Source organism: Heterodontus francisci, chromosome 34 (genome assembly GCF_036365525.1).
Source record: "Heterodontus francisci isolate sHetFra1 chromosome 34, sHetFra1.hap1, whole genome shotgun sequence".
NCBI classification, from domain to species: Eukaryota; Metazoa; Chordata; class Chondrichthyes; order Heterodontiformes; family Heterodontidae; genus Heterodontus; species Heterodontus francisci.
This window is the reverse complement of record NC_090404.1, coordinates 26042003-26055233: the sequence shown is the minus strand read 5'-3', so window position 1 is coordinate 26055233 and position 13231 is coordinate 26042003. Positions and strand designations below refer to the sequence as shown.

Genomic DNA, 13231 nt, shown 5'->3' with positions numbered 1-13231 from the left:
CCCAGTACATTATCACCTGTCAAACACCATGGCACTGAATCCAAATCTCTCCCAATGAGAGGCACTGAGATACAGAAACCAGAGATCCAGGGAGAAGGACAGAACTGAGTGAGAGAGAAATAAACAGAGAGGGAGAGAGAATCACAGAAACCAGTGATAGGAACTGAGAATAGAAGGCAGAGATACTGAGATAAATAAAAATAAAATACTGCGAATGCTGGAAATCTGAAATAAAAACAGAAACTGCTGGAAATACTCAGCAGCTCTGGCAGCATCTGTGTTTGTTGTGATCTCGCTGTTTAAATTGTCTCCTGGCTCCACACTCGGTGTGTCTGCAGCCTGCGAGCCCCGGGCTTTATTAACCCGCCTCCCTCTCACCTGCTGGAACCGCGCTCTCTGCCTCAGAACCTGCCACCGCGCATGCTCAGCTCACACCACCCGCCAGCCCGACTGATTGACGGTAGTTGCAGACCAATAGGAAGAGCGGGGAGGGGCTGGAGGACCGTGCGGGTTGACGGTCGGAGCAAGTGAGGGGCGTGGGAAACGGCGAGGTGCGAGAGGCCCCACATCCTCCAGTCGCGCCCCCTCTTGCTATTGGTTCGGAGCCGCCATCAATCAACCAACCTTATGAGCAGGTCAGAGGTCGTCGTGTTTGGGGCATGCGCAGTAAGAGTCGCATCTGCAGTCGGTAAGTGATGGTGGGATGCAGGGAGCAATGGAGCCGGTGGGTGGGCGGAGAGGCCTCAGCACCCCCAATAAGAAACTTCCGATCGCGCGTTTGCACCGACCGGGGCTGCAGCTGCGGGAAACTTATCTCAGTTATAAAGGAGCCTGGGGGAGGGAGGATGGAACCATTTGGGACACAGCACAGGGCAGGAGGTCCCCCCTTCCCTGGTTCCACAAAGACTCCCCTTGGACTGGGCCACACCTGGGCAGGGCTGGCTCAAGGTGCAGGAAGCTGCTCGGCTGAGCTGTGGACTGGGAGGTTTGACTGACAGGCCTGGGGAGGGGGATATCAGGGCAGGTACACACACTGCTCCCCCTTTTCCTCCTGGGGATCTTTTACTGGAGTCGTATTGCTGAGTGTTTCTAAACTCTGTCTCCCTATCCCGGTAATGTAGGTGGATTGTAGGTTGCTGTGCGTGTTGGACTATATTGCCTCTCCTCACACTTCCTCCTCCTCCCACTCTGAGTCCCAGGCTGCAGGCTCCGGTGGCTCAATGCAGCTGAAACATTAACTCTGTTTCTCTCTCCACAGATGCTGCCTGACCTGCTGAGCATTTCCAGCATTTTCTCCTGTTATTTCAGATTTCCAGCATCTGCAGAATTTTGCTTTTATTTTATTGCAGGTATTTTTCGCAGAACTGTGTCGAGAAACACAGATGGACCAATTAAGAGCTGGTTTGTCTCGGGGTGGGTGTCGGATGTGGAAGTTGGTCCCCGACCTCCTGTGTTGGTCTTTTTTTGTTGCATCAGTTTGAGCTGGGGGGAAGATGGAAGAGAAGCTGTTGGATTTAACTCTGAGTACTTTTGAGCCCAGTCGGGTCCAACAGTTTCCAATGTGAGATAGTGAAGGGAGGTAGATTGGAGGGGAATGTGCAGCAGGGTGCATGCACGACCATCCTGGGTCAGGAAGCAGGAGGGGAGAATGTTGTGACTTTCTGTCCTGACTGACAGTGGTGGTTTTTGTAAACTCCTTTTACAGGATATATGAATGGGAGGATTTGCAGATGGGAATGTCAAGCCAAAAATTACGTCAAGATCTGAGAGAGTCACTCGATACATCAGGATGTGGATAGCATCGGCTTTTGAATGGGAGGAGTGTTTGTCTATTTTGACTGTGCAAAGAGATCTAAAACATCAGTGTGACTGGAATCACACTGAGACACACACACCCGAGTGAGAGTGTTCCAGTGTACTGACTGTGAAAAGAGCTTTAACCAGTTACACAGCCTGAGAAAACATCACACCATTCACAGCGGGGAGAAACCATACATTTGTTCTTTGCTTAGACAAGGCTTCAACTGATCATCCAACCTGGAGAGACACAAGCACACCCCCACCATGGAGAAACCGTGGAAATGCGGGGACTGTAGGAAGGGATTCAATTACCCATGTGAGCTGGAAATTCATCGACGCGCTCACACTGGGGAGAGACCGTTCACCTGCTGTGAGTGTGGGAAGGGATTCACCTGTTCATCCACCCTGCTGAAACACCAGTGGGTTCACACTGGGGAGAAGCTGTTCACCTGCTCTGAATGTGGGAAGGGATTCACTACTTCATCTAACCTGCTGACACACCAGCGAGCTCACTCTGGGGAGAGGCCATTCACCTGCTCAGATTGTGGGAAGGAATTCACTACTTCATCCAGCCTGTTGACACACCAGCGAGTTCACACTGGGGAGAGACCGTTCACCTGCTGTGAGTGTGGGAAGGGATTCACCTGTTCATCCACCCTGCTGAAACACCAGTGGGTTCACACTGGGGAGAAGCTGTTCACCTGCTCTGAATGTGGGAAGGGATTCACTACTTCATCTAACCTGCTGACACACCAGCGAGCTCACTCTGGGGAGAGGCCATTCACCTGCTCAGATTGTGGGAAGGAATTCACTACTTCATCCAGCCTGCTGACACACCAGCGAGTTCACACTGGGGAGAGGCCATTCACCTGCTCTGAGTGTGGGAAAGGATTCACTCAGTCATCCCACCTTCTGACACACCAGCAAATTCACACTGGGGAGAGGCCGTTCACTTGCCCTCAGTGTGGGAAGGGATTCATTACTTTATTCAACCTTCTGATACATCAGCGAGTTCACACTGGGGAGAGACCATTCACCTGCTCTGAGTGTGGCAAGGGATTCACTCAGTTATCTCACCTGCTGGAACACCAGCGAGTTCACACTAGGGAGAGGCTGTTCACCTGCTCCGAGTGTGGGAAGGGATTTGCCACTTCATCCAGTCTGCTGACACACCAGCGAGTTCATACTAGGGAGAGGCCATTCACCTGCTCAGATTGTGGGAAGGGATTCACTACTTCATCCAGCCTGTTGACACACCAGCGAGTTCACACTGGGGAGAGGCCATTCACCTGCTCAGAGTGTGGGAAGGGATTCACTCGCTCATCCAATCTACTGACACACCAGCAAGTTCACACTGGGGAGAGGCCATTCACCTGCTCAGAGTGTGGGAAGGGATTCACTCAGTCATCCAATCTACTGACACATCAGCGAGTTCACACTGGGGAGAGACCATTCACCTGCTCAGAGTGTGGGAAGGGATTCACTCGCTCATCCAATCTACTGACACATCAGCGAGTTCACACTGGGGAGAGGCCCTTCACCTGCTTAGACTGTGGGAAGGAATTCACTCAATCATCCAACCTGCTGAGACACCAGCAAGTTCACACTGGGGAGAGGCCGTTCACCTGCTCCATGTGTGGGAAGGGATTTGCTCAGTCATCCACCCTGCTGAAACACCAGCGAGTTCACCAGTGACTGTGGGGATTGGATTCTGCTGTTAATCACATCCAGGACTGAATTATGACTGGAACCCTGTTTCCTTTGGGGTTCCACAGTGGTATATTTCAATAATTTAGACTTAAATTTAGGGGCATGATTAAGAAGTTTGTAGATGAGATAAAATGTGAATGGCGGTTGACAGTGAGGAAGAAAGCTGTAGACTGCAGGAAGATATTAATGGACTAGTCAGGTGGGCAGGAAATGACAAATGGAATTCAATCCGGAGAAGTGAGAGGTAATGCATTTGGGGAGGGCAAACAAAGCAAGAGAATTCACAGTGGTAGGATACTGAGAAGTATAGAGGAACAGAGGGATCTTGAAGTGCATGTCCACAAATTCCTGAAGGTGCTGGACAGGTAGATAAAGTGGTTAAGAAGGCATATGTGATTCTTGCTTTTATTGTCTGAGGCATAGGATATAAGAGCTGGGAGGTTATAGTGGAACTGGATAAAACATTGTTAGGCCACAGCTGGAGTGCTGTGTGCAGTTCTGGTCACCGCATCACAGGAAGAATGTGATTGTATTGGAGAGGGTAAAGCGGAGATTTACAAGGATGTTGCCAGGATTGGAGAATTTTCGCTGTGAGGAAAGATTGGATAGGTGAGGGTTGTTTTCTTTGGAACAGAGGAGGCTGAGGTGTAGAAAATTATGAGGGGCTGAGATAGAGTGGGTCGGAAGGAGCTCTTTCCATTATCAGAGAGGTCAATAACCAGGGGGCCATAGATTTACAGTAATTGGCAGAAGTATTGGAAGACAGTTGAGAAATCTTTTCACCCAGAGGGTTGGTGTCTGGAACTCACTGCCTGAAAGGGTGATCGAGGCAGCAACCCTCATCACATTTAAAAAGTACTTGGATATGAAATTGAGGAGCCGTAACCTACGAGGCTACAGACCAAGAGCTGGAAAGTAGGATTAGGCTGGATAACTCTTCATGGCCAGTGTGAACATGATGGGCTGAATGGCCTCCTTCTGTGTTATAACGTTTCTATATTTCTATTCTAACAGTTGGGGTTTGTTTCTGCTGATGTGAATAATCCCTGTAACTTGGCTGGAGTTTAATATCCTGGATAAATGTCAAATAAATCAGCTTTGTTTTAAACACATTGTTGTAGCATTTTGTTTTTTTCCAGCTGAGGGGGTAAACCGTGGTGTAGTGGCAAGGTCACTGGATTTAGTAATGGGGTAAAAACCCAGCTACTGTCTTGGAGACACTGTTTCAAAACCCACCATGACACCAACTGGGATTTAAATTCAATGTGAAACTACTGTTGATTGTCATAAAAACCCATGTGTTTCACAAATGTCCTTCCCCAGTCTGGTTTAGATGTGATTCCAGACCCACAACAATGTGGTTGACTCATAACTTCCCTCTGAAAGGGCCTCACAAGCCTTTCAGTGCAAGGGCAATTAGGGATGGGTAACAAATGCTAGCCTGCAAGTGGCACCCACATCCCATGAACAAATTTTAAAAATCACCTGGTTGGAGCTCAGAAATGGACAATCTGGGAGGGGGTTACCCGGCAGGAACCGAACTTCAACTGGAGACAGTCATTCATGGTCACACTGAGAGAGATAGATGACACTTTGATCTTTCTCATCTCTGTTCCAGCCGCTTTTGTCCATGGTTCAGAGCTCCTGGGCACAGAACAGAAGGTTCCTTTACAACTGTGTTTAGAGTCAGGAGGAACAACGGTGAATGCTGGAAACGTGCTGTCAAATCAGAGATTGGTGTAAAACTGTGATCTGTTCCTGACGGAAACTGAAACGGCAGGTTTAAGTTTCTAGTCTGAAAATGATTGTGGTTGTTATTCTACAAAACTTTAACGTGTTTGTGTGACAGTCCTGAGTCTATCATTTTAAGGCGGGTGTTAACTCATTTAAAATATGCCTGTTTAAAATAAATTGGTTGAAGTCTGCATTAAAATAGTAGATGGAAGTATCCAGAGGAGCCTGTTAACTACTGGTGCAATTACACAACAGACATTTGGTCTCCAGTTAAAGAAGGACCTGCAGTGTATTTCCTCACAATTTACATTCCCACCTAGTTTTGTGTCATCAGCAAACTTGGAAATATTACAATTGTTGCCCACATCCAAATCATTTATATATATTGTAAACAACTGTGGCCCCAGCATTGATCCTTGTGGTCCCACACTAGTAACAGCCTGCCATCCTGAGAATGACCCATTTATTCCTACTCTCTGTCTGTTAACCAATTCTTAATCCATACTAGTATATTGCCCACAATCTGATGCACTCTAATTTTGTTTATCAACCTCCAATGTGGGACCTTATCAAAAGCCTTCTGAAAATCTAAATACACCACATCCACTGGTTCTCCTTTATCTATGCTACAAGTAACATCTTCAATAAACTCCAACAGGTTTGTCAAACATGATTTCCCTTTCGTAAATCCGTGTTGACTTTGCCCACTAAGTGTCCAGTTATCACATCCTTTATAATAGATTCTAACATTTTCCCCACAACGGGCGTCAAACTAACAGGTCTGTAGTTCTCCGTTCTGCAGCCCCCACCCCCAACCTGGACCTACAAATTGCTGTTTTAACCAGGCCCGAGAACAGGTCCAGGAAAAGATCCTCCGATTTAACTACCCCCATCCACACTGAGCAACCAAAGATAGGAGAATGGGGCTAAAGTGTAATCAAGGCTTTTGATAAGGTTCCACATGGCAGATTCGTCAGCAAACGAAAAGCCCATTGGATCCAATGCAAAGAGGCAAGTTGGATCCAAAATTAGCTCAGAGTCAGGAAGCAAAGGGTAATGGTCGATGGGTGTTTGTGTGACGAGGCCATTTACAATGGGATTCTGCAGAGCTCACTATGAGGTCTTTTGCTTTTTGTGGTATATATCAATGATTTGAACTTGAATGTAGGGGGTTTGATTAAGAAGTTTGCAGATGATACAAAAACTGACCGTGCGTTTGGTAATGAAGAAGAAAGCTGTCGACTGCAGGAAGATATCAATGAACTTTTTTTTTTACACAGAGGGTGGTGAGTGCCTGGAACTTGCTGCCAGGGGAGGTGGTGGAAGCAGATATGATAGCGATGTTTAAGAGACATCTTGACAAATATATGAATAGGAAGAGAATAGAGGCATATGGGCCCCGGAAGTGCAGAAGGTGTTAGTTTCGGCAGGCATCAAGATCGGCGCAGGCTTGGAGGGCCGAATGGCCTGTTCCTGTGCTGTACTGTTCTTTGTTCTTTAACTGGTCAGGTGGCAGGACAGTGGCAAATGGAATTCAATCCAGAGAAGTGTGAGGTAATCTATTTGGGAAAAGCGAAAAAGGCAAGGGAATGCACAATAAATGGTAGGATGCTGAGAAGTATGGAGGAACAGAGGGACCTTAGTGAGCATGTCCGCAGATCCCTGAAGATGGCAGGGCTGGTAGTTAAGGTGCTTAAGACAACATATGGGATACTTATCTTTCTTAGCAGAGACACAGAATATAAGAGCGGGGAGGTTATACTGGAACTGTATAAAACACTGATTCAGCCACATCTGGAGTACTGTGTGCAGTTCTGGTCACCGCACTATAGGAAAGATGTGATTGTATTAGAGAGGGTACAGAGGAGATTTACAAGGATGTTGACTGGACTGGAGAATTTTAGATATTAGGGAAGATTGGATAGGTAAATGTTGTTTTCTTTGGAACAGAGGAGGCTGAAGTGAAATAGAATTGAAATGTATAAAATTATGAGGGGTCTGGATGGAGTGGATAGGAAGGCGCTATTCTCCTTGGTTGAGGGCTCTATCACCAAAGGGCATAAATTTAGAGTAAGAGGTGGGAGGTTTAGAGGGGATTTGAGTGAAATGTTTTCACCCAGAATGTGGTGCAATCTGAAACACACTGTATACGAGGATGGTCGAGGCAGAAACCCTCACAACATTTAAAAAGTACTTGGACATGCACTTGAAATGCCCTAACTGACAAGGCTACAGACCAAGAGCTGGAAAGTGGGATTAGACTGGATGGCTCGGTGCAGACACAATGGGCTGAATGGCCTCCTTCCATGCTGTAAATTTCTATGATACTAACTTGAGGAGCCGCCCCTGCAGGTAACTGTACATTGGGCTGAATATATACATGGCCCATGGACTCCTCTAAGCTGCAAACATCATAGGCAGCCTGGGTGAAGCTGCTTAAAACCATGTTGTCCAGGATGATCTATTCCCCGGGCACTAGGACCCGGTTGAGAACAGATGCCCTAAAGCCCTGCTCACACTGCGCCCTCATCAAGATGGCTGCAAATGCGCACTGACCCCGCCCTGTCCAAGATGGTGGCCAGTGCCCCTGCTCCCCAGGGCCTGACACCACGGGGTAAATACGGGGCCTGTGGCCTCTTATTCGGGGCCTCAGGCTGACCCCAGGGTTTATGAAGCTCCCCAGCCCACCCACGGCTCCAATTCCTCCCCTGCGCCCACAATCTCCTCCCGCCTCCCAAGCCGCCTATTCCGCCTCAGTCCGTTCCATCACCTATATTGCACATATTCACAGCACAGTCCAATTTTCCACTGACATACTGGGCTCCTGTAGATATTGATAGGGGACTTTCTGACCTATGAGGAGTCCTGGGTAATTAATCCGCCATTGAAAGCTACTATTGTTGAATGAGTCATTATTTTCACATCAGCCCATGGAGATTGGGGCCGGAGAGGCAATGAATGAAAATATTATATAAACTATACAGATACACGAGTGCCGAGACCATCAACTATGGTGCGAAGTACAATGGAACTTCTGTTCTTTACCTACATTTGGACTCGGGAATTAGAGGGATGTGTTTGCACATGACACCAAATTGGGTGGCAGAACGAATAATGTGGAGGACTGCACTGAAATCCAGGAAGACAAACAAGCTGGCAGACTGGACAGATAAATGGGAAATTAAATTCAACATAGTGAAATGTGAGCTGGTTCATTTTGGGAGGAGGAATAAGGAGGCCAGATATTGGTTAGAATGTAAGAAATTAAATGGAGCAGAGGAGCAAAGAGATCTGGAAACAGAGTCACATAAATCACTAAAAGGAGCAACACAAGTCGATAAGAGAGCAAAGAAAGAGCTGATGTTCTTTTCTAGAGGAATACAATGTAACAGCAGGGAGGGAATGTTAAATTTATAGAGAACCTCACTTAGAAGGACTGAGCAGTTCTGGTCTCCAGATTAAAAAAGGATATTGAAGACTGAAGAAAGTGCAGAATAGATTTACAAAGATGTCACCAGAGAGGATGTTACTATCCAGCAAGATTGAGCAGGCTGGGGCTCCTTTCTCTGGAAAAGAGAAGACTAGGAGGAGATCTGATAGAGGCCTTTAAAATTATCAGTCAGTCAGAACAAGGGAGCAGCAATATAAAACAGACATTAACAGGTCAAATAGAGAACTTAGGAGCAATTTCTCTACTCAGAGAGTGGTGAGAATGTGGAACTCTCTGCCATGTGGAGTGGTTGAAGCAGATAGCAATGATGTGTTTAAGGGGAGGCTCAATACATTTATGAGGGAGTGGGATATGGGGCAGGGTGGGAAGCGGTAATTAGATTGGGAGGAGGCTCACATCGATTAGAAACACCTGCACAGACTGGTGGGGCCGAACAGCCTATCTCTGGATTATAATTCTGGGTATGCACAGCAGCAGTGGATTAAGGTTTCATTCTGCAGACCCAGGGGTGGATTAATGCTCCGGTTTACAGAGCTACTGATAATCAACCTTACTAACACGAATAAACCTGACTAATTAAAATTGAAGAAGACTCATTTTCCTTTTTTTTTAGAGATACAGCACTGAAATAGGCCCTTCAGCCCACCAAGTCTGTGCTGACCAACAACCACCCATTTATCCTAATCCTACATTAATCCCATATTCCCTATCACATCCCCACCACCTACCTACACTAGGGGCAATTTATAATGGCCAATTTACTTATCAACCTACAAGTCTTTGGCTGTGGGAGGAAACCAGAACACTTGGTAGAAACCCACGCGATCACAGGGAGAACTTGCAAACTCCACACAGACAGTACCCAGAACTGAACCCAGGCCGCTGGAGCAGTGAGGCTACAGTGCTAACCACTGCGCCACTCTCCTAGGGAAGCTGCCCTTATTCTGATGAAAACTGGAATGTTTAACTTCCAGCTCCTTGGACTAACTTCCTAATTTTGGAGAAAGGGAAACAAAGCTACAATCCTTACCAGCCAATCAACACACAGGCTTCCTGAATCGGTGAAAACGGGAGAAGAAACCGGGAAGCGGTGACTAGGATGGGCGAGATGCTGCACCGTCGCTTTAATGGTGCCCCTTCCCCTTGGGGCCCTCGCCGCACGTCCTCCGTGTCTGGCGGCTCTGATTCTGGATCTGAGAGCCTCTGAGACTCGCCCTTGCTCAGCTTCCTGGAGACGCTCTGCGCAGCCAGGCGGGGCCGTCTGGTGCTGTCCTTCTGATGAAGATAGGCCGTATTCAGAAGGGTCACTGACCAGAAACATTAACTCTGCTTCTCTCTCCACAGATGCTGCCAGACCTGCTGAGTATTCCCAGCATTTCTTGTTTTTATTTCAGATTTCCAGCATCTGCAGTATTTTGATTTTATATAAAGGCGGTTGGAGATTGGACAGTAGTTTGCAGTAAGACTGGGGTCAAGGGTCGGTTTTTGGAGAACAGGTTGATGATGGCACATTTAAAGGAGAGAGGGACAATACCTGAAGAGAGAACTGTTAAACAATATCTGCTAACATGAAGACCACGAGTGGAAGTTGGCTGGTCAGCAGTTTAGTGAGAATAGGGTCGAGGGAGCAGGAGGTGGGTCTCATGGACAAGATGAGCTCGGAGAGGGTATGAGGGCAGATAGAAGAGAAACTAAAGGAAGATGCGAGTTCAGGGCGAGGGTGGTGGGGGTGGGGTGGGTCGGGGGGAGCATTAGAGAAAGTTTTGCCCAGCGTGTGAGTGGAAGCAAGGGACACAGCAGAGGCAGCTGATTGGATGGCCTCGATCTTAGTGGACAAAGAAATCCATGAGCTCCTCGCACAAGTTGCTGGAGTTGTGGGTGGAAGAGACAGGGCAGAGAGAGGAGTATAAGAACATGGTTTGCAACAGAGACGAGAAGCCGGGGGTTATCTTTGCATTCCGGGATGATGTTAGAATAGTGAACAGTTTTAGTAGATGAGAGCAGGACCCAATAGTGTTTCAAGTGGTCCAGACAGATCTGTCAGTGGGTGAATAAACCAGTTGTCGGCCATATCCTTTCAAATCTGTGTCCCATGGACTTCAGGGAACAGAGGCGAGGGCCATACCAGGTAAATCACTGTTAGTGTTTGTTTTATCGCACAAAATCTTGAGAATAGCCTGAAGATACTTTACTTGAAGAGTAAAAGTTACAAAGCAAAGCAAACTGATTGCCAAAATATTAAACTCCAGCCCAGTTAGAGGGATTATTAATATCAGCAGAAATAAAACTCATTCCTCCGGGTGTGGGAAGGGATTTACTCGTTCAGCCACCCTGCTGAAACAGCAGCGAGTTCACAAGTGGCTTCAGGGATTGGATTTTGCTGTTATTGCTGCTGTTAATCACATCCAGATCAGAATCATGTTCATTGTGATAGTTGGGTTTTTTTTCAGTTGATGTTAATAATCCCTGTAACTGGGGTTGGAGTTTAATATTCAGGGTAAATGTCACATTTAATCCAAGTGTGAAGAATCAGATAGAAATCCTGCTGATTGTATTTGCCTCCAATGGAGTTTATTTTTACTTCACCAAATATTTCACCACTTAAGGGACTTTCTTCAAATACTGAAAACTACCCCAAATGCAGCAAAACGAAGTTCCCCGCCCCCCACCCCCGAGGAGGATGAATGAGGGCAGCTCAAGATCAGACAGTGAACACACTGTACATGGCACACAGGCACATGGTTAAAAATTAACATTTTTTAAAAGACCAGTCATGCTCTGAAGTTATTGAACTCAATGTTCAGTCCTCAAGGCTGGAGAGTGCCTAATCGAAAGATCAGATGCTGCTCCTCGAGCTTGTATTGATGTTCACTGGAGCAGGCCAAAGATAGAAATGTGGGCATGAGAGCAGGGGGGGGGGAGTGTTGAAATGGCCACAACCGGAAGCTCAGGGTCATGCTTAAGGACTGAGCAGAGGTGTTCTGCAAAGCGGTCACGTAATCTGCGTTTGGTCTCGCCAATGTAGAGGAGACTGCATTGTGAGCAGTGAATACAGTATGCTAAATTGAAAGAAGTACAAGTAAATCGCTGCTTCACCTGAAAGAAATGTTTGGGGCCTTGGATAGTGAGGAATGAGGAGGTAAATGGGCAGGTATTACACTTCCTGCAATTGCTTGGGAAGATGCCATGAGATGGGGACGAGGTGGTGGGGGTAATGGAGGAGTGGACCAGGGTGTCACAGAGGGAACGATCCCTTCGGAATGCTGACAGGGGAAGGGAGGGGAAGATGTGTTTGGTGGTGACTTCACACTGGGGGTGGGAGAAATGGTGGAGGATGATCCTCTGGATGTGGAGGCTGGTGGGGTGGAAAATTAGAACAAGGGGAACCCTGTCACGGTTCTGGGAGGGAGGGGAAGGTGTGAGGGCAGAAGTACAGTAAATGGGTGGGACACAGTTGAAGGCCCTGTCAACCACAGAGAGTGGGGGGGGGGAATCCTCGGTTGAGGAAAAAGGAAGACATATCAGAGGCGCTGTTATGGAAGGTTGCATCATCAGAGCAGATGTGTCAGAGACGAAGAAACTGGGAGAAAGGAATGGAGTCCTTAAAGGAGGCAGGATGTGAAGAGGTGTAGTCGAGGTAGCTGTGGGAGTCGGTGGGCTTATAATGAATATTAATAGACAGCCTATCCCCAGAGATGGAGACAGAGAAGTCGAGGAAGGGAAGGGAAGTGTCAGAGATGGACCATATGAAGGTGAGAGAAGGGTGGAAATTGGAAGCAAAGTTGATAAAGTTTTCTAGTTCTGGGTGGAGCAGGAAACAGCACCAATACAGTCATTGATGTACCGGAAAAAGAGTTGAGGGAGGTTCTGTTGCATCATCCCCAAATCAGGCTCAAAAGTTTGGTAATGGCCCTGTGACAATGCAGCAGGTCCAATGGACAGCTGTATATCCCAACAGTGATGAACACTTCTGGCTCCTGTTCCACTGCATCAATTGGTGCAGTGACAGCTGCATTTAACAGCAAGGTGAGCTGAAAATCATAACTATCGTGTGGGCTTGGAGAAAGGCAGCACTTTGTATATTCATATTCATACATGTACAGAGTATAGTGCCATCAGCCTCAGAAATCCAGTGACCATTTATAGTGACTGCAGAGAGCTCACAGGATAGTTGCACTGTAGCCAATACACAGCACTTGTGGTGCAGGACAGCCTTTTCCAGATAATCTTAGAATCATAGAAAGTTTAAGGCACAGAACAAGGCCACTTGGCCCACTGCGTCTGTGCTGGCTGAAAAACGATCCACCTATTCTAGTCCCACCTTCCAGCATTTGGTCCACAGCCCTACAGAATCCAGCACTTGAGGTGCTCATCCAGACTCCTTTTGAATGACCTCAACTAGCCTTTCAGACAGTGAGTTCCAGACCATCACCACCCTCTGGGTGAAAAGGTTTTTCTTCATCTCCCCTCTAATTTTTCTACCAATCACTTTAAATCTATGCCCCCTCGTCACTGACCTCTCTGCTAAGGTGAATA

The 13231-nt window shown here is 47.2% G+C and overlaps 1 protein-coding gene across 2 annotated transcripts; it reads left to right on the top strand.

The window, feature by feature from the left end:
• Positions 1-629: 629 nt before the first annotated feature.
• LOC137349247 (zinc finger protein 229-like) lies at positions 630-4600 on the top strand. 2 transcript variants are annotated; one of them, XM_068014746.1, is made up of 2 exons: positions 630-688; positions 1706-4600. In XM_068014746.1, the coding sequence occupies exon 2, from the start codon at positions 2065-2067 to the stop codon at positions 3493-3495; it is 1431 nt and encodes a 476-aa protein (XP_067870847.1). In that variant the 5' UTR covers positions 630-688; positions 1706-2064; the 3' UTR covers positions 3496-4600. The 2 variants fall into 2 exon arrangements, with proteins under 2 accessions (XP_067870847.1, XP_067870848.1); XM_068014747.1 differs by lacking the exon at positions 630-688 and adding an exon at positions 706-724.
• The last annotated feature ends 8631 nt before the right edge of the window (positions 4601-13231 follow it).